Source organism: Marmota flaviventris, chromosome 7, assembly GCF_047511675.1.
Source record: "Marmota flaviventris isolate mMarFla1 chromosome 7, mMarFla1.hap1, whole genome shotgun sequence".
NCBI classification, from domain to species: Eukaryota; Metazoa; Chordata; class Mammalia; order Rodentia; family Sciuridae; genus Marmota; species Marmota flaviventris.
The window spans coordinates 17085005-17111600 of record NC_092504.1 but is presented as its reverse complement, the minus strand read 5'-3'; the positions used below and the strand labels follow the sequence as shown (position 1 = coordinate 17111600).

General features: G+C 40.3%; 1 protein-coding gene across 1 annotated transcript in view; it reads left to right on the top strand.

Annotated features, from left to right (window-relative positions):
* Adgra3 (adhesion G protein-coupled receptor A3) overlaps window positions 1-20845 on the top strand; it is a 106169-nt gene extending 85324 nt beyond the window's left edge. Inside the window, exons 15-19 of the mRNA XM_027937299.3 lie at window positions 6662-6786; window positions 7837-7960; window positions 15694-15839; window positions 19021-19116; window positions 19255-20845. Coding sequence (XP_027793100.3) covers window positions 6662-6786; window positions 7837-7960; window positions 15694-15839; window positions 19021-19116; window positions 19255-20497 — 1734 coding nt within the window. The 3' untranslated portion in view covers window positions 20498-20845. The remainder of the gene's footprint in view (window positions 1-6661; window positions 6787-7836; window positions 7961-15693; window positions 15840-19020; window positions 19117-19254) is intronic.
* The last annotated feature ends 5751 nt before the right edge of the window (window positions 20846-26596 follow it).

Genomic DNA, 26596 nt, shown 5'->3' with positions numbered 1-26596 from the left:
GCTCTGCTGTATACACTTTTTTTCATGGAAATATATATATATATAGTAGTGAATATTTTAACCCAAGGGTGCTTTACCACTGAACTACATCTCCAGTCTTTTTTGTTTTTTATTTTGAGATAGGGTCCACTAAGTTGCTCAGGGCATTGCTAAGTTGCTGAGGCTGACCTTGAAGTTTCAATCCTCCTGCCTCAGCCTCTCAAGCCACTGAGATTACAGGCATGTACCACTGCGCCTGGCAGAACTATATATCATAAATTTATGATATATAGTTATCTAAAGGTTGATAAGGGAGGTGGTAGTTCATCTTCATTAACCACTTAACATATCAGGTGATATCTTTGTATGCATTAATTTATTTGGTCCTCAAAACAACTTCTTCAAGAATGGCATTCACTGCAGTGAATCCTATGTAGTAATTACCACAGTTTACAAGTGTGTAAACTGAGGCACCAAGAGGTTAAGAAAAAATACTGAACAGAAAGTAGGGTAACCAAATGGTCCTGTTAGTTTATACCCCTTAGCATGTCTGCAAAGCTAGTTTGTGTTAAAATAAGCATTTGAACTCCTTGTTCCAGAATCTGTGTTTCTAAACCCTTTGCTAAATGTCATTTCTCAAATCTCATGTCACTATAAAAAAGTTTCCTCATTCTTTTCTTTATCTCTGAATATTAATTTATCCCATAATTTTTTAAACATTATTTTATAGTTTTTTTTAGGTGGACACAATATCTTTATTTTTTATTTTTATTTTTATGAGGTGTTGAGGATCGAACCCAGCACCCCACACATGCCAGGTGAGCACGCTACCGCTTGACCCACATCCCCAGCCCAATTTGTCCCATAATTTACTTCAGATATTTATCTATGTGTTTGCTTGTGTGATACCATTTTACATATTTAATAGGATATCTGCAGGATAAATCTCTCCACAGTGAAATTAATCATTGAAGGGGCCAACTCTTTCTTCCTTTTTTTTTTTTTTTCCCCCAAATTGAAGTAAAGCACACTGATCTTAAGCGTATGGATTAGTGACAGATTTACATGCAATGCACACATTTAGCTACCACCGGCATCAAGGTTTGTACCTCAGCACTCAGTAGCCCCTGTGTCTCTTTCCATTCAGTTCCTACCATCATCTCAAGAGGTGCCTACCCTCTGGTGTCTGGCTAAAACTTACGAGCAAATATATTCCATGTTCTTATCTTTCATATAATTGGAGCTACAGCTTGTCCTCTGTTTGTCTTATTACAACAATGAGATTTATCTTTGTCTTTGCATGTAGTAGCAGTTTATTCTCTTCCATTGCTAGGTCGTAGTTCATTGAATGTACCAGTTTTTCCATTTTATCGCCAGTGAACATTTGGTTATCACATACCTATCACATTCCCTGATTATTCACATACATGTCTTTTAGTGGACATGCATGCTCAGGAGTGGAATGGCTCTCCAGGTGTTCGGCTTTAGTAGCTAGTGCCACCTGATGGCAGCAGGACTGAGTGGTCCTGTTGGTTTATACCAGTGGCAGCAATGAATGTTGCAATTGCTCTACCTTTTCACAGATTCTTGGTATTGTCAGTCTTTAATTTCAGTGTTTTTTGGTGGCGGTGATGTCATTGTAACCCTGATTTGTATCTCTGATGACTGGAGAGGTTTCCTTATTGATAGTTGGGTGTTTCTTGGTGAAGCTTCTACAAAGGTTTGCTGACTTTTAATTGGAGTTTTGGAGGAATTCTTGATGTGGGTTCTGAGTGTAAAGTCTCCTCTGCCGGATGCATTGCAGACATGCCCTCTCTCTCTTAACAGTCTTTTTAATGAACAGTTTCTTAATTTTTCTGAAGTCTGATTTCTTAGTTTTGGGTTTGTTTTTTGTTTGTTTGTTTGCTTGTTTGTTTTTTGTAGTAGTAGTAGTAGTAGTAGTTTTTTTAATGTCCCAATTAAGAAATCTTAGCCTGTCCCACAGTTATGAGGATCTCTCCTTTGTTTTCTTCAAGGAGTTCTGGGGTATTTAACCTTTCACATTTAGATCTATAGTTGGATTGCAACTGATTTTGTGTGTTGTATGAGGCAAGGAGGAAAACAATCTTAAAATTATTCTCTGTTCTTGAAAAGGAAATGAAAAAGAAGCATACAAGTCATGGTCTGTTTTGGGTTTTGGTTTTTTTAATACTTCTGATTTTAGATCTACTTTTTATTTAATCGTGTTGTTCAGGTCTCGTTATAGGTTACTGTTTCTAACACACTAAGGTGCCTTGAGATGTTTTCTTTGGATTGCACCCTCTTGTTCGACCCTGGGAAATTTAATTCCTGATTTTAATTATTCTTGTTATTGGTATGATGATAATGAATTATTAAATACTTCCATAGTTTTATATTTAGCAATCCTTGGGCTTGAAGGACCTCTTGTAAGGACCTCTCGCTGCTCTGTCTGTCATGTACTCTCCTCCCCTTCATTTGGGGCCTTAGTAATTCTGGTCTTTGTGACTTCCCACACTCTAGGCCATTTTGGTTTTCTCTGCATCGGTAAAGTTAACTTCTGTGTGCATTGTTAGTTTTTAACTTCCTGCCTATTTTCTCCTTTAATTTTGTGCCCTATAGAAGTGTGACCAAGATCACTGATTGTCACAGCCTGCCTTCATGTGAGCATTTGGGGCAGGGACTTTTGTCTCACTAATTGCCAGGTTGCCAATGCAAACTATAGTTTTACTTTTCTCCTAATATTCTCTTAGTGTCATTTTTAAAATAGTGTATTTAGTAATTTTTTATGATTATTATGAAACCTATGTTTTTATTACTATAATTAAAAATAATTTGATTCAGATTTCTGCTTTATCTCTCCCTGTAGATCTCTAACTTGTTTGATATCACAATATCCTAATTTCCTCAGCTGTCTGAAGGAGTCTTATATTTTGTCCTATTGTTCAGTCCAGCCAGGTTCTGTGTGTGTGTGTGTGTGTGTGTGTACTTTTTTTCCCTTTCTCTTTAAGGCTGAAAAGCAAAGAATGGTTCTTAAATTTTTCTCCCCACCCTCCATCCTTTTTCTTTATTGGTGCATTACAGTTGTATATAATGATGGTGTTTGTTGTTTTGTATTCATACGTGCATACAGTATAACAGTATAATTTGACCAATGTCACTCTCCAGTACTTCCCTCCTCCCTCCCCTACTTCCACCCTTTGGTCCCTCTCCTTTAATGACCTTTTGATTTTTTTGGAGATCCCCACCTTTGTTTTCCATTTATCCTCTCTGGTTTCTGTATATGAGAGCAAACATACAACTCATAACCTTCTGAGTTTGACTTAATTTTGCTTAACATAATGGTCTGTAGTTCCATCCATTTTCCTACAAATGCCATATATATTTTTTTAATTGCTGAATAAACTCCACTGTGTATATATTTTCTTTATCCATTTATTCATTGATGGATACCTAAACTGGCTCCATAGTTTGGCTATTGTGATTTGTACTGCTAGAAACGTGGATATGTATGCATTACAGTCGTAAGATGACTTTAATTCTTCAGGATAAATACTGAGAAAGAGAGATAGCTGTGTCATCTGGTGGTTCTATACCTAGTCTTTTGAGGAACTTCCATACTGATTTCCGTAGTGCTTGTACTAATCTACAGCCCCGTGGACATTATAAAATGTGTTCTTTTTTTCTCCATATCCTCTCAAGCATAATTATTTGTATTCTTGATGACTGTCATTCTGATTGATGTGAGATGAAATCTTGGTATAGTTTTGATTTACATTTCCCTAATGGCTAATGATGTTGAACATTTTTTCATGTATTTGTTGGCTATTTGTATTTCTTACTTTTGAGAAGTATCTGTTAAGTTTTGGTGTTCTCATTGTGAATAGTTAATGAGTGTCTGTGTGATAGCTTCAGTTTGCCCCTTGGTGTGTAAAGCCTAAAATATCTGGCCCTTCATATTTTGTCTCCTTAGGTCTGTTTTGGCAGGTGCTCTCTTTGCATTTAGGCAGCTCAAAATGTGCCCATGGGAGCAGTGTCTTCTGTGACCCAGCACAGAGGTGCTTGCTTATGCCTTCCTTGGTATTTTAAGCATTTTTGCATTCTGTTTCAAGATCCAGTCTCTTTCTCTTTGTATGTCACATGCATTTAGCTTTTGAAATATACCAAACTTGAGTCTTTTAAACTTGAGTAGTATATACAGTGTATCTTGGGAATTAAATCAACACTGTCTCCTGTTTTATTTGCTAATATCTTCCTCCTTATGTTTTGTTACCCTCTACCAAAGACTGTGGAAGGCATCTTTACATGCCCTCCTTCTGCCCCCTCCCAGGCCCTGCAAGATGATTGGCGTGTCTGCATTTTGCATGTCTGCATTTTACAGTGAAGCAATGTCCCCAGATCCTATAGGTATCCAGTGGCAGTGTGTTGTTGAACATTTCCTCCAGAAATCTAAAGCAGGCAGAGCGTGAAAAGAGTCTGTAGACTAAATCCTAGATATTGTAAGTTTATCCTCAATTATTCTACAGTGGCATGGTAGTTTTTCAGAGAAATCGAGGGGAAACATGTCTACTCTTAATAGCATCTAACTGGTTTTTATTGTCCCAACTCTAAAAAAATCTTCCTACTCTTTATATTCTGACTGTTAACAGATTGTGAATGCCTTGAGGCCACGTGTGTGGACAGGTACTGTGGGTGCCTCACAGGGCAGGTGGTTTGGAATTGTTTGTGATAGGCTTTCTCTGGTGTTTTCCCTTTTGTGTGCTTAGTCCACACTGTCAGTCCTCTGAGACTGTTTTGCCTCTGCGCGTCACGGTGGCTGGCATGGTAGGTGCTCGTTGAGTTGAGTGAATAAGTAGGTTGCAGCTGAGACTTTTTAGGGTGTAGGAACACACACAGGTTTGAATTTCATTTCCTGTGTTCTGGTTGTCCATTAACTGGGATTTCTGTCAGTTTTTTGTCATTAACTCTTCATCTTTTGTTTCAGTGAGGGGTTTGTTAGGGTGTTCCGATAGGGTCTTTGTCCATGTATAATTTTGTATCATCAGCTCCATTTCTTCCCTGGGAAATTCATCCATTCTTTCCCTACTCTGTTGGTGGCTTCTTCCCCTGTTCCCTTCCTATATTATGTCAAGTGCTTCTTCACTGCAGATACACCTTTAGGAACCTCTCCCCACATCCAGCCGTGATTGTTAGCTCTAGGAGTCAGTGCAGGAGAGTGGAGTGAAGGGGTTTGCGGAATCGTAGCTTTCACTTCTGTAACCTAGTTTTCCCACTGGGCAGTAATCAGATTTTTATCACCGTGACCAAAATACCTGACAGGAACAACTTAGAGGAGGAAATCAGGCTGGTTTGGCTCACAGTTTCAGAGCTTTGGAGCTGTGGGTCCATGGTTGGCTGGCTCCATTGATCTGACCCTGAGGTAAGGCGGTACATCATGGTGGAAGGGCGTGGTGGAGGAAAACCGCTCAGCATTTGGTAGCTGGGAAGCAGGGAGAGGCAGGAAGGGACCAGGGGCAGATATGGTCCAGGGTACATCCACAGTGACCTGCTTCTTCCCACCCCACACCACCTGCCTACACTTACCCCTGAATAGTCCATTCGAATTATTAATCTATCAAGTGGATTAATCCACTGATGAGAGTATAACCCTCCTGATTCAGTCAATTCCTAAAAGCCCCATCTCTGAATCTTGTCAGCTTGGGGGCTGGGCTTTCAACACATGAGGTTTTTTCAGGGACATTCCAGACCCAAACCATAGCACACAGCCAGAGGGGGGGGATATCTTCCCAGTAAGGAAGGCAGCAATTAAGGCATCTTGTCATTTTCATTTTAGCAAGTCAGTGTCAGCGTTGGGTTTGGGGATAGAACTGGCAGTCATCTTCCTTTGGATCTAATACTCTTGACACTTATCTTCTTTGGGCCTCAGTTTTTCAAGGTATAAAATGGAACTAACCATAAACCTACCCCATAAGGTTACTCTGTAGAGCGATGGACATAGTCAGCGTCTGGATTATGGTAAATACTGTGTAAGTGACTCACTGTTACCTTTTTTGGGGGGAACTCTTACAGGGCTCTTCTCTGCTCCTATAACTGTACTTACATCTCCATCATACACTATCTGGATCTGATTGTCTGTCTGTCTCCCCTGTGGCTTTGAACTCTGAAGGGGCAGGAACCACGTCTTTCCGTCTTGTCTGTAGTCCCTTTCACCACGTCGAGTCTCTTCATATTGTGGATCATGAGGTTGACTTGACTTCCAGTAGTTACAGGGATCAATTTGGGCTTTGCTGACTGTGAAGGCTGATCTTTGTTGTGCTTCCTCAGCTTGTGAATCTGCAGATGGGCTGAGTGGGCATTAAAGAGAGTGAAGTCTGATTGCCCTTCTGGGTCACCTGCATGTGGGCTGCACTTCTCTATCCATTACCCTCATGGCGGAGCAGAGTTCACACTGAAGAGGTAGACGACCTGGGTCAGACAGGTGTATGCCACAAGTAGTTCGCAGTGGAACTGGGGAAAACAGACACGTGTGTGAAGATGGTAGCAGGAGACATCAGGCCTTGCATACCACAGAGATGCACGGGCCAAAGTGTATGTTGAACTTTCTCAGTCCCTCAGGAAAGTCCCCATGGTTAAATTAAATGTCCATGAAAGAGCCACTCGCATGATTCTCTGCTTTTCCCCTCAGGACTTGACAGGATCCGAGCTGTACACCCAGGCAGCCAGTCTCTTGCATCCTGTGGTTTACACCACTGCCATCATCCTCCTCTTGTGTCTCTTGGCCGTCATGGTCAGCTACGTGCACCATCATAGGTAAGAGATGCTCTTACCTATTTTGATCCGTGGACTTTGCTTTGGAGGACTTGTTTCTGCTTAATTTGAACACCATGTGGTCCTTCCCAAGTCCCGGTGCTTACTGTAGAATTCATGGGGGCCTTTTTCATTTCATGCCATTGAAGACATGAAGAGTGAGTCATGGAATGGTAAGTTCACCTTCATAGCATCCAGTCAGTTTGCTGTGCTTGTGTCTAGAAAAGGACATGGGGGTGTGTGTTGGAGCCTGGGGTGGGTGCGGTTACCTGTACAGGTACCTGTACATGTATCTTTAGGTGGTGGACTCTGTCACCACTTGTATTTGATGCTTTTTGCCTGTTGTGATTTTTTTTTTAATAGGTGGCATTTTTAGGAAAGTTTGTGGCATTTAAACATGGGATACAGTTTTTGTTAATTGGAGAGAAAGCTACAGAAACTTCTATTTTATGGTTGAAATAATGAACTAAAAGGATTTGTGAAGCTAAAAATTCACTTTACAAAAGGTTTTGCTGGAACATATTTTCCTATTTAAGCTGGACATATATGGCATTTCTTGACATTTAGTTAAGAAACAAAAGGAGATTTTGATGTGGGGAAAAGAAAGAAAGACTCCGACATTTCATTATGAAAGGCCAGGAAGAAATGCAGTGGGCCATGCATTTATCCTAGTTGGTCAGGAAGAAGACCCACTGGCACACTGCAGAAATCTCTAGGGAGCCAACCAGGTAATCCAGTCAGCTTAAGACACCATAAATAGCGAATGCTCATGTTTCTTATTGGGCAGAATCGCTTAGCTTTTAATGGGTGCAGTGTTTGCATAAATGGATTTGTTTTTTAATGCATAAAGTTAAGTGTTAAACTATAGAGTTAAATGATTTCTTAGATCCTCTGTGTGTATGTGTATGAGAGTATGTTTGATTTATTAAATGCTTAAACATAATACATGTTAAGTTTGAGCTTTACAATTGGAATTAACTTACGGATGAACATTATGCTGTCCTACTTGACTGTGTCAGGCTGAATGTTAATATTTTACCTTTTTTGAAACAGTTTGATCAGGATCAGCCTCAAGAGCTGGCACATGCTTGTGAACTTGTGCTTTCATATTTTTCTGACCTGTGTGGTCTTCGTGGGAGGAATAACCCAAACCAGAAATGCCAGCGTCTGCCAAGCAGTAAGTCAGAGTGAAACACTGAGACAGAAAAAATGCTGTTCTTAGAAAATAATTTCATGTTTCATTAAGTGAGAAGAAACACGTTTCTTTGAAGCCTTTTCTTTAACTAATTAGAGATAAACCTAATGCCTGTCCCTCAGACAGTTCACCAGGACATGTCAGGTTTTGAATCACTTCACAACCAAATACCTGACTGCACTGCTTGTCTCCTTACCCTTGGGGATTGAGTGTTGCTTGTCAAGCCTGTGACAACACCTAACCGTTAATTTAAATATTCACAAAGTCCTGACTTTGATGGAAAGAAAAGTGATATTTTCTGACATTAGGATTTTTAAAATTATTTCATCCATTAATGAAAACAGTAGGAATTTGGTACAAGAAAGAAACATTAAGTTTGGTAAATATAAAGAATTAAATATTTGATTTTTGTTTTCAAGTAATTTGTTACATATGCAGCCTTATATATAACAGTATTCTTATAGTGTGAATATATCAGATCGAAACTCCTCAATGTAAGAAGAGGAAATAAGTGAAATTTTATTTTCATATTTAAGTATGGTCTTCCACATACATGATAGCAAGAAGTATAACATAATGATTTTTGAGTTCATACTGCCTATATCTATATCTCAGTTCTACCAATTACTGGCTGTGTTTTTATGACCAATTTATTTAACCTTTTTCTTTTCAAATGGGCAAACCATGCAAGACTTATCCTCTTAATACTTACGTGTACACTACTGTTAATTATAAGCACAGTATTGTACATGGATCTCTACAACTTTTTATTTTGTATGGCTGTGTGTCAACTTTATACTCATTGGATGCAGCCTTACTTTCTTGTCCCTAGTAGCTTGCCGTTAGGCTCTCATGTAAGTGGAATTAGGCAACATGTATCCATCTGTGACTGGCTTGTTTCATTTAAAATAATGTTTTCAAGGTTTATCTGCATTGTAGAATATGATAACATTTCACTTTTTATTGTCTTTGTGTATTCATTGTGAGTAGATAGTTTCGTCTTCTTGGCTATTGTAAATAATACTGCAGTAAACAGATGGAGTCTAGATATCTCTTTAAGGACCTGATTTCAGTATTTTATCCGTAGGTGTGTCAGTTTTTTCACCTGTAAATTGAGAATGTTGTTGGATGATGTAATTCTTTATATTAAAAAAAATTTACACATAAATTAGAATAGGAAAGTTTCAGATACAAAAGTTTATAGTTTGTATATAAAAATGCAACTATGAAAAATGCACATAAATGAGTTCCTATTTATATAATATCAATGACTATGATGCACATAAAAATAATAAAAGATGTTTAAGATTTACAAATAAAATTAAAATACGTATTAAAGAAGACCTACTCAGATGGAAGGAAATATTAGATCCAAGAATGTGAAGACTCAACACCAGAATGCTTGTAGATCCTCCTAAATTAATCTATAGATAAGAAGAGAATTTTTTTCATGAAACTTGGCGACTCTTCAGTTTTTGTGCAAATAAATGGACAGAGAAGAAACTGAGACACAATACTGTCTCACTAGTCATCAGGGCTTGTGAGGCTATGGTGATTAGGATGAGTGACATTAGCTGTAGAAGTGGATAAACTCACCAGCACAGTAGAATAGCAACCTAGTATATGATGGAGGTGAGTAAGTAGAGCTGGGGACAGTCCATCTACAAGGAAAAGGATTAAAGGGTCTGTATTTTATACCATATTTTAAAAGTTGCTCTGCACTTCTTCCCTGGTAGCACTGTTGCGAGTGCAGTTTGGAATCACTATAGTGAAAGTGTGTGTATGTGTGTGTGTGTGTGTGTGTATGTGTGTAGCCAGCCCTTTCTGTGCTGAAGTTTATTGGACAGGTCAGACTTGCTGGGGGCCACAGGCCCAGTGGGGAACATCAGTGTTGCTGGATGTCAACCAGTGATAAATTAAACCACCACCAACAAAAAAGTCAACTCTGAGTTGATTGAAAACTTAAAAATCTAAACCAAAATGTTAAAATTCTTATTAGAAAATGCCACAGACCCTCAGATAAGGAAGGGTTTCTTAATTATGACTATAAAAGGCATTTACTAGAAGATGGGTGAATTTTATAAACATAGCTTTTGTTTAGTAAAAGAACTTAAAGTGAAAAGACAGATTGCACATAAGAAGAGGCTATTACAATACATAGAACTGACAGAGCATTAGAATAAAAATATACAAGAATCATTGCTGGACATGGTGGTGTGTGTCTGTAACCCCAGAGACTCAGGAGGCTGAGGCAGGAGGATCACAGGTTTATAGCCACCCTGAGCAACTTAGTGAGACCCTGTCTCAAAAAAAAAAAAAAAAAAAGACTAGAGATGGGGCTTAGTGGTTAAGTGCCCCCTGGGTTCATTCCCTGGTACCCCTGTCCCGTACCACAAAAGAATTATTTTCCATGAGAAGACCAAAATGCACAGCAGAAGCAGCAGCAGGAGAATGGACAGGCATTTCTTAGACTAGTACACACAGGAGCCTGCATGTACAGAGATGTTCCACATCTTTGGAGTTTGTGAAGATGCAAATGAAAACAGTTACTATCTTATGCCTTTTCTGATGGCAAAAATGAAGCCTACAGCTTTAAGTGTCAGGTTTGTCTACAGGATCTTGTATACACTGTTTGTGGAAATGTTAGTGATGTGCTCTGGGATGCTTTACCTTCTAAAGCAGAAAACTCACATACCCTGGATCCCAGCAATATCAACTCCTGGGCCCAGAGAGTTACCTTGTTTGTGTGCAATATGAATGTGCACATGGGTATGAATATTCATAGCAGCACTATATACAATAGCAGAAACCTGGAAGCAACCCAGATTTCCCCCCCACAGAGGAAATGAATAAATAAATTCCACAAGAATCAAAAAATAAATTATACAAGAATCAAAATGAATGAGTTATAATGATGCAGAACAATGCCCACAAGTCTTAGGTGCAAAAAAGCAAGTCAGAAAAGTTACATTTACTCAGTAATCTTTTTATACAAAAACACAAACACTTAAACAGTGTATTTTTAACAAAAGTAGGTTGGCACAACAAAACTATATTTAAAAATGAGCAAGAGCATAGGATTTAGGACGATGGTTATCCTGAATGGAGGGGTCCTGTGGCTAGCATCAGAGGTTATCCTCAACCTCCTAATGTTTGTCTTGCTGGTGGTAGATTATTGGGTGCCTATTATATTATTAATAGTAACTAAGTTAAAAAAAAAAAAAACTGAGTCAAGGCAGGTCAAGCTCTTGTTTGGCTCAGTCATTAGAAGTGTCACGAACCTAAGGCTTCTGATTAATCCAAAATTGTACACCAGAGATCTGATTTAATAAATATGTAAGAATTGTTATGAGGATTAAGTGATTCAAGGATTAAATGATTCATCTTAATAGAAGCGGCACACAGCCAGTGTTCACTGAATGTTCACTGGTACTTAGTAGTATTAATGCTGGTACTTCCAGCTCTGCAATGCATTTCTCTCTTTCACACCATTACTCTATGCTTGAAAGCAAAATTCTGTTTTCAGCCTAAGAGAAGTCAGAATAATGGGTCTTGGATCACTTAATACCTGGGCAAAAGACATACCTCCAGTGTTCTCAGTATCCCCCTTCTTTACATCTTGTTTCTCAACCACCTTGAAGGTCTCAGTTTACTGTTACTATTTCAGAGCTATCATCCCTCACCTCCCCTGTTAGGGTGCTTACTAAAATCCCCATGGCTCCTACAAAACTTTATAACTTCCTCTACCATTCCTGCTCTCCAAGCCCTTTCTGGACTCTGAGCTCTATCAAGGCAAGAACTGTACCAGTTTAATTCACCCATATTTATCCAGGGATCTGCACAGGACCTGACCCATAGTAGGTGATCAGCAAATATTTGTTGGTGAACCAAAAGAAGCCCGTGTTTGCAGATTATGGAAAGCATTCAAACCCGAAGCCATTGTGTGCACAGGCTGTGTTTGGAGTACTCGGCACACATTGGTATTAATGGTCTCAATTTTATCTACAAGTATTCATTGATTTCCTGAAACAGACACATTAATTTATTTCATTAAGGAATGAATACAAAGAGGCCATTGTAGAGATGATTGCCTTTCATCATGCTGAATGGTGTTTTATACCACTTCTAAAGTGAAAGGGATAGGAATTGCATGGATGTCTTAAGGCCTTTAGAACAAATGCCCATCCATTAAAGATTCACAGAAGAAAGGGAAGGCAAGTCTCTAGCTGCTTCCACTTGTCATTTTCTGTGTCTACAGTGTCCTCCCCTCCTTTTTTTTTTTTTTTTTTTTTTTTTTTGTGAAAGACATAACATCATTCTTGCATTTCTGACTCAGGTGTAACTTGATTCACTTTGTAATCCTCAACTCTGTTTATAGCAAGCCAAGAGGAGGGGAGAAGTGCAGAATGGACAGATGTCAGGTACTAGGTGCAGATCCTGGTCTGAACAGCGCATACTTACTGTTCTTACTGCAGTCGCTCAACCCAGTTGGGGCTTCATGTGTCTTCTGTAAAATGGCAAGTGGGACTGGCTACACTACATGCTCAGCAAGGTTCTTCCACCTGTGAAACTGACCCCTGGCGTGTACGTGTTTTTAGATGCAGTTTTGTGTACATACTTGGTGTGTGTAGTTTTGTCTTCATTTTGTCCCTTTTAGCCCCCATGTATTTATACACAGGTGTTCGGCTCTGAAACAGTATCTCCCCCACAGAGATTGGTTGAGGCTCTTAAAGGTGCCACCAGCCAGACACTTCCTATTCAGGTTGGTTTCCAGTCATTCCCAGGAGCTGTCTAAGGCTTTTAACTCTCTTTTGCAAAAGGAGCTGCTGAGTGAAAGAGTACAGGGGCCACTGACTCAGGGTGGGAAGGAGCTGTGCTCCAGTTGATGCTGTGCCATGCCACCAAACAGTTGTTTGATCATCCATTTTCTGGCCCATGGTTTTCTTAACTATGCAGGAAAAGGATTCGGCTGGGTCCTTTTTAATTTACCATGTTGCTTTACCAGTTCAGCCATTCAGTCTATTAGATATGGTGCCAGCTGCCCTTCTCAGGTGTCCCTCCTGTCTAGGTTTATAGAGAATTGCTGCAGTGGTACTAGAGGTGAAAAACCTAATCAGGAAGTACACTGTCAACTTGCCAATGACTGTGGGTATGTTAACTTTCGTATTAACCCCAGGAGGTACTTTTTCTTCATATAGCCCCTAAATATATAGGCAGAGTCTGACCCCAAACCATGACAAAGGCATGATTCAAATGCTGGTCTGTTTGACTCTGAATACCCTTCACCCCCATCTATGTGCTTTCCTAAGGGCAGAGGTATTGGAATCAACAGATTTGTTTGAATAGCCCTGCTCCTGGCCAAGCCGCCAGGTAGATGTCACTTCTCTTAGCTCCAGTCCCTGTGTCTGTAGCTCAAGGTTAATGATCCAAACAGTGATGCTAGGAGGATCAAGTAAGAGCACACACAGATACACAATTCTGGACATAAAACAGTCATTCACTACTGAAAACTGAAAACGTATTAATAGTTGTATACTTTTCCTAAAGGTCATGCAGTAGTATAGTTGCTATGCATGTTACACTGTCTTAGGTTACTGACAATTTAAAAACTCTCCAGTATGTGTGAGCTTATAGTTAGGTAACACACATATGAAGAGGAACATTTTAGGGTAATTATTTTTTCCTATTGTTTTACCTTTGAAAGTCATTGTTCTAAGATCAGGTGGCTTTCTTAAGTATCAATCGTTTGCATTTAATTAGTAGTTTACATGCCCTGTGGAATACATCACTTATTTCCTATTTACAGATTTCTACATGGATCTCTGATTTATTTAGAAAATGTGACACTGAGATGGTATTTCATGGATAGTCCAAGGGTTGGGTGGAAAAGGCATTAGGAGGTACCACATTTCAACAGGAAGCCCCATCTGCCAGATCTTCATTCCTCCACTTTTATGTTTTTGTGGAATATTTAGTGATTTGCTTACCTGACTGTTAGCAGATGGATTTAACTGGAGGGTCTCAGTATTTTTAAGGGCAAACACTTCTCTGGGAATGTAGAAATGCCAAATAGAAGACTTCAGAACCTGAAGATTAAGTTTTTCCCCTTAGAAAACACTTCATCTTGTAATGTCTATGTAGAAAATATTTTAAACTTACGTAATTTAAAGTTCTCATTTTTTTTTGACCCATGTGTCAGAAAACTCCAGCAATAGTAGAATCTACCATTTTGAATTAAAATTGGTGATTTGTCTCAAATTTATGGGTTTCTGTGCTTCAGGGTCATTTACACTATTTTTACTTACAGTGTGTGGTGTGAGTGACTTCAGATATCTCCAAGGGTTATTTTTTGCTCTTTGTTCCACTTCTGTCTAAAAATTTTACTTAGCATCGTACAGTCAGCACAACTAACAGGAGCCAAGGAGCTCCTTTAGGAGAAGAAAACTGTAGGTTTTTTCTGGTTTGGCCAAGCTGGACCCACCCTCCTGATAATTCCAGAGTCTTCGCAATGTCCACCCTGTTTTTTTCCCTCTCCAAAATAAGACCTAGACGTTCACGTCCCCGGGTTTTAGCCATGCATTGGTTCTGGTTAAGCTCTGGACTGTGCTGCTCATCTTTTGTTATTGACCTGGGTCTGATGATGTCGATCGATTGGATTTTCTTGAGATTGGAGAGCTTTTCGTTTTAGAATTAGAAATTTTTTTCTTGGAGATTTTCATTGCTAGAATTTTACCTGTGATAATGTGTAAGAAAAAATGATCCAAAAGATAGCAAATCTTAGGAAAGGAAACTGGATTGTGTCCTTGGTGTTTCAGTGACACATGGCACTTACTTTTCTTAAAAAACACTTTCAAAGTCTCATCTCCTCTTGTATCTTCATCTAGAATTTCATCCTCAGCCAATGTTGCTTTACATAGATGTCCTGTGACGAGGATGCCCCTGTCATCAATCAGGGAGGAGACTTGATTGGCACCATCATTACATACCTGCAGCTGTCTTTTATTTTTTGAACAAACCTAGTGTATCCCAGGTATTATGGCCATTTAATCTCTACAAAACCCTAGAGCCGTCTATTGATAATGTTCCCACCATCACATTGAGGGAACTTAACTTCAAAGAGTTCACACTATTTCCTGGACACTACACTCATAATAAACAGTGCAGGTATTTTTTACTGACCCTGGACTTATCATGTGCTGAAAGCCTCATTTCTCCCCACAGCACTTTCATAGAATTCTTAGCTCTCAGGTGAGAAAGATGGTGACTTTGCTTAGGTCACATAGCAGGTAAGAGGTGGACACAGTTTTAAACCCAAGCAGAATTTTGTTCTCAGGTTGGCCCTCTAACCTGCCAGTGTGTTGTGATGTGCCCATATGTGGACACTGTGAATCAGAATTCAGGTCCCTTAGCTCTATAGCTTTCTCTGTGCTCTGTGTTAAAATGGACATTAGAAAATGAACTCTGTAACGCTGCATCTATGGAAAACACGCCTTTGGTTTCTTGTTGTCCAGCAGCAAGTTCTGTAGGATCTTAAGGGTCACGCATGGCAATGTGTGTGGGTCTCCCAATCTAACAGTTGCTATGTGTATTAGAGGACTGTAACTGCTAGGGTTGCATTGTTTTTTTTAGCCTGCAAAGGAGTTGGTCATTAGAATGTGCCTTCGTACTTCTTTCTAATCAGCCTGTGAAAATACATTCTTCAATCTCCCTTGCAGGTCGGGATAGTTCTCCACTACTCCACCCTTGCCACAGTCCTGTGGGTGGGAGTGACCGCTCGAAATATCTACAAACAAGTCACCAAGAAAGCTAAGAGGTGCCAGGATCCTGATGAGCCGCCTCCTCCACCAAGACCGATGCTCAGGTATCTGATACCTTGGTTTGCTTTATTATGTTAAGTGTGAGTTTGGTTTGCTTTAGTTGAAACATAGTCATAAATTATAACAAAAAACAACAAATGGATTTGGGGAAGGAAACCAATGGCTGTGTCGGCCTTGTGCCTGCTGTGGAGGGTGGCTCTGCACCCTTCTGAGAAAGCCCTCAGCATTGTACCCTCGCTGGGCTTCCCGTGCTCCTGTCTAGTGGGGCTTGAAGGTGGATTCTGCCTCACAGAGCTGTGGTGACAGATGAACGATTTATGTTCAGAGCATTTAATGTGGAACTGGTCCTACCATAGGCTCCATCTAATGTGAACTTTTTATTTCCTTGAGGTCATGTGTCATAGATTTTAATCTCCTCAAGAGAAAATCAATTTTATTCTCTCCAAAAGATAGACAGATCTGGAATTATGTCCTTCCCTCCCATTGGGATTTAAGAAATTGTGCGTGGATTAGTTATCATGCCGGATGGGTGACAATCTGCCCGTGGTTAAGGCTTATTGAATGCCTGGTGTGGACCTGGCACTGGGCTAGGGCGAGAGCAGCCCTCCCTGTCCTGGATGAGTTTCAGTCACCAAGGAGAACTGGCTGTGGGCTGGGCAAGGACTGTAGTACAGATAAGGTCTTTGAAAGTACAGAGAAAGGAGCTCTTAATTAGGGGGATGGTGGGCTTCAGGAAATGCTGGCCATTGCCACAACCTTGCTCTGTGCTTAGGACAGAGGCTGGAGGTGCGCTCCAGATACAGGATAAAGATGAAAAAACTGACATGGAGTTTGGCTGGAGTTCAGGGTGTGCAGTGCAGAGGAAGAAGAATTCAGGGTGGAAGCTGGCCCTGGGGCTTTTGGAGCCTATATTAAAATGTGGGCATCCACTGAAGAGTTTCAACCAAGGGAGTGGCCTCATATGGTATCGTTTTAGGATGGCTGGGCACATAAATTGGAATGCCCCCCAAATGCCTGTACTGAAATCACTGTGGTTTTCCCTGTGAGGACCAAAGTCACAGCAGTGTCACAGAATAGAGAAGTCACATATTTGAGAGATGGGGGGGGGGCAGTTTCTCTAGGATTGGTGACCAAAGAGTGTGTGGGACGAGAAAGTTGACAGTGGCTGCAGATGGTTCTCTCCAGTTCCCTAGGTTTCTCAACTGACGCGCTTGCAACAACCCAGGAAATTGCTGCAGGAAAAGTAGAAATGGTGGGGTGCCGGGAAGCCCAGGGGAGGTGTGCTCCCTGGGGAGGTGGGCAGGCCCAGGGGAGGTGGGCTGTCAGTACTTTCTTGTGAAAATTGTACATTTTTGGAAACCCAGTGCTCAGCAGTGAGGCCTTATCTGGTTGTGGCAGGAGACAGTTTCATGTGTGCCATCATTGATGCCATGATAATGCAAAAGCTCCCCAGGGAGAAGGTAGTTATGAGAGTGATCCCTGAATCACACCCATGTTGAATAGATGGGCCATGGAGAAAATCACTGGAGACAGGAGACACCTGAAAATGGAGGTGTTTCTGAGGGAGGGTGGCTCAGGGAGCCTCAGGGGTGGCAGGGGTGCGAGGCTACTGTAGTGTCACACCCACACTGTGGATGAGATCACACCCCTTTGCCACTTCTGTTAAGGAATTGACAAATGGTGTTTGTCTAAGAGGCCTGAGAATCCTGTCTGCCAGCAGCTGTTCATTCTTGTCGTGATCTGAGAAATGCAAAGGGTTAAGGAAGAGCAGCCCAGCTCTAGACCCTCTGCAGCCCCCAAGTGACCTACAAATGCTCACTTTGCTTTAGAAGCTGCCAACATACTTGCAAGGACCCCACCCCCAGGTCCTTGGATGTAACCTGAGCACTGCTGCTGCATGGAGTCTGGGGCAGGGGCTGCCTGCATGTTTGTCCTGGTCCTGAGGGCAGCTGCTACATCATGGTGGGGTAACAGCAGCCCCACCACAAGGTCAAGAAGGCAGGTGCAGGTCTCTGTTTCCAAGAGTTTGAAACTGAAGGGGGGAGAGAGAAAGGAAGTGGAAGTCCAAGGAAGTTTAGGTGTAAGCTAAAAATCAGAGGCACTGGAGGAGGAGATTTTAAAGCTGCACAATAAGACTTCACTCAGGAAGTTCCAAGGGAAAAGACACAGAGATGATGGTAGAAGCCAAGATAAATTTTGGAAAAGTTACCTTCTTTTGAGATAAGAAGCAGAAGGGAGCTAGCATGGGGGGCAAGAAGAGGAGGGTCTCATGTCAGCTTCTCCTTAATCTGTGACACGGAAGGGGTGGTTGTAGTTTTGTAGGGTGGCTAGCAACCTCTTCAGCAATACTAATACCATATTTAAGGATTTTTGTTTCTGTATATGATGAAGAAACCATTTATGGAAAAATGCATCAGAAATATTTGCCTTTATCTAGTCCATTCAATATTTGGGGAAGGGTAGGGGGCAGTTTCTCAAGAAAAGGCAAATGAAGAATTAAGATTCTGACCGTACCCAGGGTACCCCGCCAGGATAGAAAGTTCTAAAGCTCAGAGATGTTCTGGCCTTAAAAGTTTTTCCTTTGTTGGACTAGTCACAACTATTGCATCCATTCTTGCTGCACCAGTGTGTCCTTAGCTTTCCCAGCTACTCCATAGGAAGGGGGGGGTGGGTAGGGGTCTCTGCACGCTGTGAAGCCACTAGGATCTGATACCCAACCTCAGCTGACCAGGGGATGTGACACACAGTAGTTGGAGGTCCTGGAGTGGGCAGGTGTTCGTTGAAGGCAGTAGCAATACATCATCACATTTTTTAAATTTAAACTGTGGTGCAGCGAGATCTTAAAATGAGCTTTGCAACAGACTGATTTTTAATTCACCAGCTGAATCTAAAAGACACCACTTCCCCCTCAAAACAAAATGTAAGGCAAAAGCCTGCCTGAGGTGTTCCTTTGCCTGACCACAGGGTGGCAGGAGCTGACCAGCTTTCCTCACTCAGAAACTTCCTCGACCTCATTGATGCTTTTAAAAAAGAAATTCCAAACCAAAGCAAAACAAAAACGTTATCACTTAAAAAAAAAAAAATTGAGCATCCAAAAGTTAACTCTCAATGCCTTTTTCGAATAAGGATAACAATCTTTAAGGAATGACTTCTGAATCCTCAGATACTGTAATAAATATGCCTTAAAAAATGGAATAAGGAACATTTGTCCCTTCCTCCTTGCAGGTTCTACCTGATCGGTGGTGGGATTCCCATCATAGTTTGTGGCATAACAGCAGCAGCCAACATCAGGAATTACGGCAGTCGGCCAAGTGCACCCTAGTGAGTATTTTGCATTCTCTGTGTACCTGACCACTTGCTCCTGTCTTGGTGTCTTCTAGGCGCCACAGTTCATTGCACCACAGTTTACTGGTGCCGAAGTATGTAGCCTCTGAGCTGATTCTCCCTGTTCTCTTCTAGTTGCTGGATGGCGTGGGAACCCTCCTTGGGAGCCTTCTACGGACCTGCCAGCTTCATCACTTTTGTAAACTGTATGTACTTTCTAAGCATATTTATTCAGTTGAAAAGACACCCTGAGCGCAAATATGAGCTTAAGGAGCCCCCAGAGGAGCAGCAGAGATTGGCAGCCAATGAAAATGGGGAAATAAACCATCAGGATTCAATGTCTTTGTCTCTGATTTCTACGTCAGCCTTGGAAAACGAGCACACTTTTCATTCTCAGCTTTTGGGGGCGAGCCTTACTTTGCTCTTGTATGTCGCTCTGTGGATGTTCGGGGCCCTGGCGGTCTCTTTGTATTATCCTCTGGACTTGGTTTTTAGCTTCTTCTTTGGAGCCACATGTTTAAGCTTAAGTGCCTTCATCATGGTTCACCACTGTGTGAATCGGGAGGATGTCAGACTTGCGTGGATCATGACGTGCTGCCCAGGACGGAGCTCGTATTCAGTGCAAGTCAATGTCCAGCCCCCCAACTCCAGTGGGACAAACGGAGAGGCACCCAAGTGCACCAATAGCAGCGCAGAGTCCTCATGCACAAACAAAAGCGCGTCAAGCTTCAAGAATTCCTCCCAAGGCTGCAAGTTAACAAACTTGCAGGCTGCTGCGGCACAGTGCCATGCCAATTCTTTACCTTTGAACTCTACACCTCAGCTTGATAATAGTCTCACAGAACATTCAATGGACAATGATATTAAAATGCACGTGGCGCCTCTAGACGTGCAGTTTCGGACAAATGTGCACTCCAGCCGCCATCACAAAAACCGGAGTAAAGGACACCGGGCAAGCCGACTCACGGTCCTGAGAGAGTATGCCTATGATGTCCCAACCAGTGTGGAGGGAAGCGTGCAGAACGGCTTGCCTAAGAGTCGGCCGGGCAACAACGAAGGACATTCGAGAAGTCGGAGAGCTTATTTAGCCTACAGAGAGAGGCAGTACAACCCACCCCAACAAGACAGTAGTGATGCTTGTAGCACACTTCCCAAAAGTAGCCGTAATTTTGAAAAGCCTGTTTCCACTAGCAGTAAAAAAGATGCATTAAGGAAGTCAACTGTAGTTGAACTTGAAAGTCAACAGAAGTCTTATGGCCTCAACTTGGCCATTCAGAATGGACCAGTTAAAAGCACCGGGCAGGAAGGCCCCCTGCTAGGTACCGATGGCACTGGCAATGTCAGGACTGGATTATGGAAACACGAAACTACTGTGTAGCTTTGCTGGGCTTTCCTAGGCAGAAACCAATATAAACTGTGATATTCACATTCCTTTAAGCTATGAACGTTTGAAATAAACTGTTTACAGCCACCTTAGGGATTCAAAACAATTTTGAATAAACTTCTAAGTTTTGAATTTTATTTACGTTGTATCCCCAAATTCTTGCCTTTTTTTTTTTTTTTTTTTAGGAATTAAAAAAAAAAGCCTTTAAAGCATTGTTTTATTTTGTCAAAAAGTCCCAGCAGAACATTTTGGGAATCGGAGATGTAATTTCTTTGAATCTGTAATACCTACTTATCACATTTCAGGCTTGTATTTAATAAAATAAATAGGTGTTTGTCATTATGTCATTCTTTTATTTTAATATTTTTCTATGTAAAATGATTTAGCTCTGTTTTAAGGAAGTTTATATTGTGGGATACTTTAATGAGAATCATACATAAATCAGTTATCAAATATATTGGTTAACTATACAGATTATGGCATTTAAATCAAAGTGATTTTTGAATTGATAGACTTTATAGTTTTAAATGCTGCAGGTTTAAAAAAACTAACAATGATTTTTATAAATGGAAAAATGTGTGAAAAACTTTCTATGTCCTAAAATTTTTCACTGTCACTTTGCTTCTACTAATATTTTCAACACTTCTGTGACTTTTCAATTGTTTATATTTGGGTTTAGTCTTCCTTCCTTCCTTCCTTCCTTCCTTCCTTCCTTCCTTCCTTCCTTCCTTCCTTCCTTCCTTCCTTCCCTCCCTCCCTCCCTCCCTCCCTCCCTCCCTCCCTCCCTCCCTCCCTCCCTCCCTTTTGTGGTGAGGGGGGATGGGGCTTTGTGCATGCAAGGCAAGCACTCTACCAACTGAGCTATATCCCAAGCCCTGGGTTTAGCTTTCTTATTCATTATTTTTGGTGTGTGTGTGTGTGTGTGTGTGTGTGTGTGTGTGTGTGTGTGGCGGGGGGTTGGGGGGCATATGCTGTGTTAGTCTTAAATTTAAATGAAGAGCTACCAGGTAAGGTTTGAATTCAGTTCTTCTGATTTCTTTAATATTGGCCCTTTTGTTGGCTTTTGTTTTATACTTCAAGTTCCTTAGGTTCATGCTAACATACTGACCTTTAAGTTGCATTCTGATGGCAAAACAGCTCTCATCCAAAAGTTATCATTAGTTGTCATAGAGGCACTGCAGTTCTTACCCGTTCCTGTCCTGAATCTCACTGGGGTTCCCTCTCAGATGCTGAAAAATTGCACAGCTTAGATCTATTTTCAGAAGTCTAAAGGTTTGAATCAAGGCAGATTCAAAGTACATATTCAAAAAATTCTAAAAGAAGCAGACAGCTCAAAAAATCTCAAATTCTAGAAATTAGGTGCTCACTTACAGAGAGCCATTCTTGGAAGCACTGCGGGACCACCCATTGTCGGGGAGGTGTTCACTCTTCATTAGCATACTGCATTAGAAATGGGTTATTTTTCTTTGCAGTAATGAAACTGGTACTTCCAAGTCTTTTTTTAGATGTTCATATTTTAGAGAAATTCTTTTGGGTATGGGAAACAAGGCAACCAAGGAATGGATTTGCTATTGTATATTTAATTGCTATTTGTATATTTAATATCCTTCCTGGCCCAGGGTCTTCGGGTAAATTGATGTATTGTGTGTAAGGTGGTGTTTGGAAATGACAACAATAAGCTAATAAGAAGTGGAGTGAACAAGTCTTAATTCCTATTCCTATTTTTATTTTGCTCTGTTATTTTGCATTGCATTTTGCAGTGTTAGCCTGCCTGCCTCGTTTGTCAACTGTACACATGGAGAGATCTTTATTGCATTTCTTTCCTACCTCTCCTTAGGTCATGAGGGATTTCCTGTCCTGGAATTATTCTCCATTCAATGAGTATTTATTAATTTAAACATAATTTCCCTTTAGTAACAGAAAGAACAGGGGCCAGGGTTGGGGAAGGACTAAATAAGAAATCAAACACTTGAATCCCTAAAACTGTCCAAGGGTATATTGTTACTTGTAGCATAGAAAGTGATGGGTGATGACTTTCTGCATCCTAGCATTTGATTGAATTAAAATTTGATGCTTATATATAACATATGAATAATACATTGTGTTTTCCCTGACCTTTGCCATTTATGATTTATAGCTTATTGCTGGCTGAGATTTCTGCATTTTTCATAGAACTGTAAACTTATCAAATACTGCAGTTTTCTTAGAAATCAGCACATTCATTTTGCTCACTTAAAAAGTTTGATGGCTGAGACACGAAGGATTTCTGAGTTGTTGGACAGGTCAGCCCAGGACCAGGGCCATGTTTCATGATGCTGAGGCCACTGTGCTGGGTACCTCATTTCCTTGTTTCTGTAGTGCTTGTTGTTTTTACTTCCATGAAACTTTATTCTTATCCCAGTTGTTTCAAGTTTTAGTTTTATAATGAATTATAATTGGTTATAGGTTTATTCTTTTATTCCATGAATGTTAATTTTCTAATCATGCCATATAATGTGTATGATGTACATACTATAGACATCTTCATATAATTTCATGTTATGCTGACTTATCATTTAGTTAAGATTAGAAATCAGGTTTATGAATGAGTACCTTTGTAACTAGATTTATATGCTAATGTAAATGTAAATAATTCAGGTCATTAATAGTTTGCAACTAATATGTAACTCAGGATATTTTGGATAAGCATGTAACTGTAGCTACCTCTGTGTTCAGTACATTATATAAATATAGACGACAACACGCTGATTGGCCTCCATATGGAGAAATAACAATATTCAAGTGGATGTGTTTGTCTCGGACATTGAGTTCTGAATGCCCAAACTGAAGTTGGTTGAGAAAACAAAAGATGAGGAAGTAAATTAACTGAAAGCATCTCATAAGGGATCAAGTAAATCATCAAGGAAAATCATGTAGATAACAGCCATCCAGAGTTTATACCATGTTACTTCTGTTTTTCTTTTCAGATTCTAAGACCATTTTATTTAACATAGTCATCCTGCATATCGGTGGGGTTTGCATCCATGGATTCAATAAACTGTAGATTGAAAACATTAATTAAAAGTCGTGTCTTTACTGAACATGTAAAGACTTTTCTCCTTGTCATTGTTCCCTAGACACTCGAGGGTAATAGCTTCTTAAATAGCATTCATGTTGGATTGGGTGTTAGAAGTAATGTAGAGTTGACTCAAAGTACAAGAGTGTGTGCAGAGGATATAGGCAAATTGAGCCATTTTACTTGGGTCTTGAAAGCATTTGTGGGTTTTTCTGTCTGTGAGGGGAACAGATCCCCCACAGATGCCAAGGGATGCCTATATTTACTCCAAGGCTCATCTGAGAGATGATCTGATCCTTTGTAAATATAGTATTTCCTAAACTTAATCCATTCCATCACTTTGGCTAATTTTGCCATATCATCCCCAACTTTTAAAGTAAAGTGGCCATGTGGATGAACTCACCTGTTTTCACTGAAATATAAGCAATAATAAACTCAAAGAGTTTAATCTTTACAAACAAAGCAAATACCTCAAGGAATATTTTATAATTGTTTGTAATCTGTTAATCCTAAAAGTTTGACTGTCTATTACTTGTCTTAGATAAAGATGAAATTACAATCAGGTAAGAAGACTTTTTTTTTTTTTTTTTTTAAAGAATTGGTATTAACTCTTGAATCCTCTTTCTAACTTAACTAGGTCCTTCCCTTACAGCCATGTCTCTTATTGGCCACTTGGAGGCTTCTAGCTAATGAGGATCCTGGGAAAGAGGCACATTTAATGATAAGCACAAACTTGAACAGCGTGTATTAACTTAGTCACTGTAACTGACTGGTCTTGGCCTTGCTCTCCTTCTCTGCATGGGTACCCAGCTCCGTATGAGATGATGTCCTTACACCATGGATACCAGAGGCTGAGAGGTGAACACTGAGTGTGAACTTACAGGACCCTAGTATTAAGAAGTTTCCATTTACACAATCACTGCCAGCCACTCCCTTTTCTTATGGAATTGAGTGCTCAGGGTTAGTTTTCGGCCAAATCACATTAGATTTTAGATCATAAGACTTTTTATGTTGCTGGAGACATTGACCTTCTCAATGAGTCCTATTTATAAAATGATAGAAGAAAAGAGAAAATGTGTATGTATGTGTTTAATCCATTATCTGCTGCTGCCATCTGCTTTAGTCCATTTTCTGCCACTGCCATCTGCTTTGAGAAGATACTGATGAAGACCTTTATCAGAGTATTCTAGGTTATCTTCAGAAAGTTCAGAATATTTCCAAAGGACTCTTTAGATGCAGATTGTTGTAAAAATGTAAACAATGCAGCTGATAAAATCTTCAATTATCATTGTCCTCACTCTGTCTTGGCATATAATACTGATGAAGATTTTTACAGATAACTTTAGAGTGTTCAAATGAGGAAATACATTTGCAAGGTCTGATTGCTTGCAGATCTGGAAGTCACAAGTACCAACTCAGGTTGAATACTATTCAGGAACACATTCATATGAAAGCATAAGCACTAAATAGGGTGTTTCCTTGTCAGTATACATTCTTTTATAAATGGTAAAAATGTTAAGTTTAGTAGTCAACTATGACTGACAATTTTTACTGCTTAGTGAAGATTTTATTTTGTTTTTTTAACTTCCATGTTGAGTGTGGGTGAACTGTGGCTTTTAAAAAAAAAAAAAAAGCCGTATTTCAGGGCCTTAACAATAGAAGTTTCTCTCTGAAGTAATAAAGTCTGGCATGTATCCTCTTAACATGGCAGCGCATCTCACCCAGGCTTCTTGCATTTTGTGACTCTACCTTCCTCTAGGTCCTTTCTCAGAATGGAGGATTTGCACATAGGAAGGTTTTCTGAGCCAGTCCTGGAGATGACATGTTATTTCTACCTACAGGCCATTGGATAGAATGCCACTGGGGCCACACTTGACTGCAAACCAAGTTAGGGAATGTAGTCTAGCACTGTGTTCAGATGGGTTGGTAAATAAAGAAACAGATTGCCACACAAATAGATGGCTGGAATGTACAACTGAGTTTTATTCCCACCTGGTCTTTAACTAAAATTTTAAAATCTAACCTTTAAGTTCTGAACCATATGGATTCCATGGAAATGCGAGGTAGTTTGAAAATTATATGTTGATGTCTCACACCTTCGGATGCTATGGTAAAAGAGCTATAGATTGGGAAATATATTTGTAACTGTTATGGAGGTTTGAAGTCCAAGATCAGGGTGCCAGCATGGTTGGGTCCTGGTGAGGGCTCTTCCTGGCTTGTGACATTTCTTGCTGATTCTTCACATGGTAGAGAGATCATCTCTCATGTCTCTACTTACAAGGGCACTAATCCCATTTTGAGGGTTCCACTCTGATGTCCTATTTACCAAAAATCCCTCCAAGTATCACGTTAGAAATTAGGGTTTCAATACAGAAATTTTGGAAGGGGACATTGAGTCCATAGTAGTCTGTGCTTATTCTTCCCCACATTTGTGTCTCTTTACATATATAAAATGCATTTATTCCCTTGGGCTGGGGTTGTGACTCAGTGGTAGAGTGCTGGCCTAGCATGCATGAGGCACTGGGTTCGATCCTCAGCACCACATAAAAACAAAATAATGTGTCCGCCTAAAAAAACTAAAGATATATACATAAATAAGTGTTTAAAAAACGCATGCATTCCCTTCCACCAGCCCTCAAATCTTCATTTCAGTATCAATTCTATGATCTCATCAAAATATTATACAAATTAGATATGGGTGAGATATTTATCCTGAGGTAAAATTCTCACTGAAGACCTAAGCCAAACAAGTTGGGTACTTTCAAAAGCACTGGTGGAGTAGGTGTAGGATAGTCTTCTGAACTCCCATCACACCTAAGAATTGATGCTAATCTGGTTTGGAGCTCTGCCCTCCAAATGGGAGTGGTTCTGCCCTCCAAATGGGAGTGGTAACGCTCATTACTAACCCCAGTGATCACTGGTAACATGGTTGCTTTCTGTTCCTGTGATCTTATGCTTTCCTGGCCTGGACATCTTCCAGAGGGAGAAATTCATGCCTCAGGAAACAACCGTGATTCTACTGAATTGCAGATGAGGAC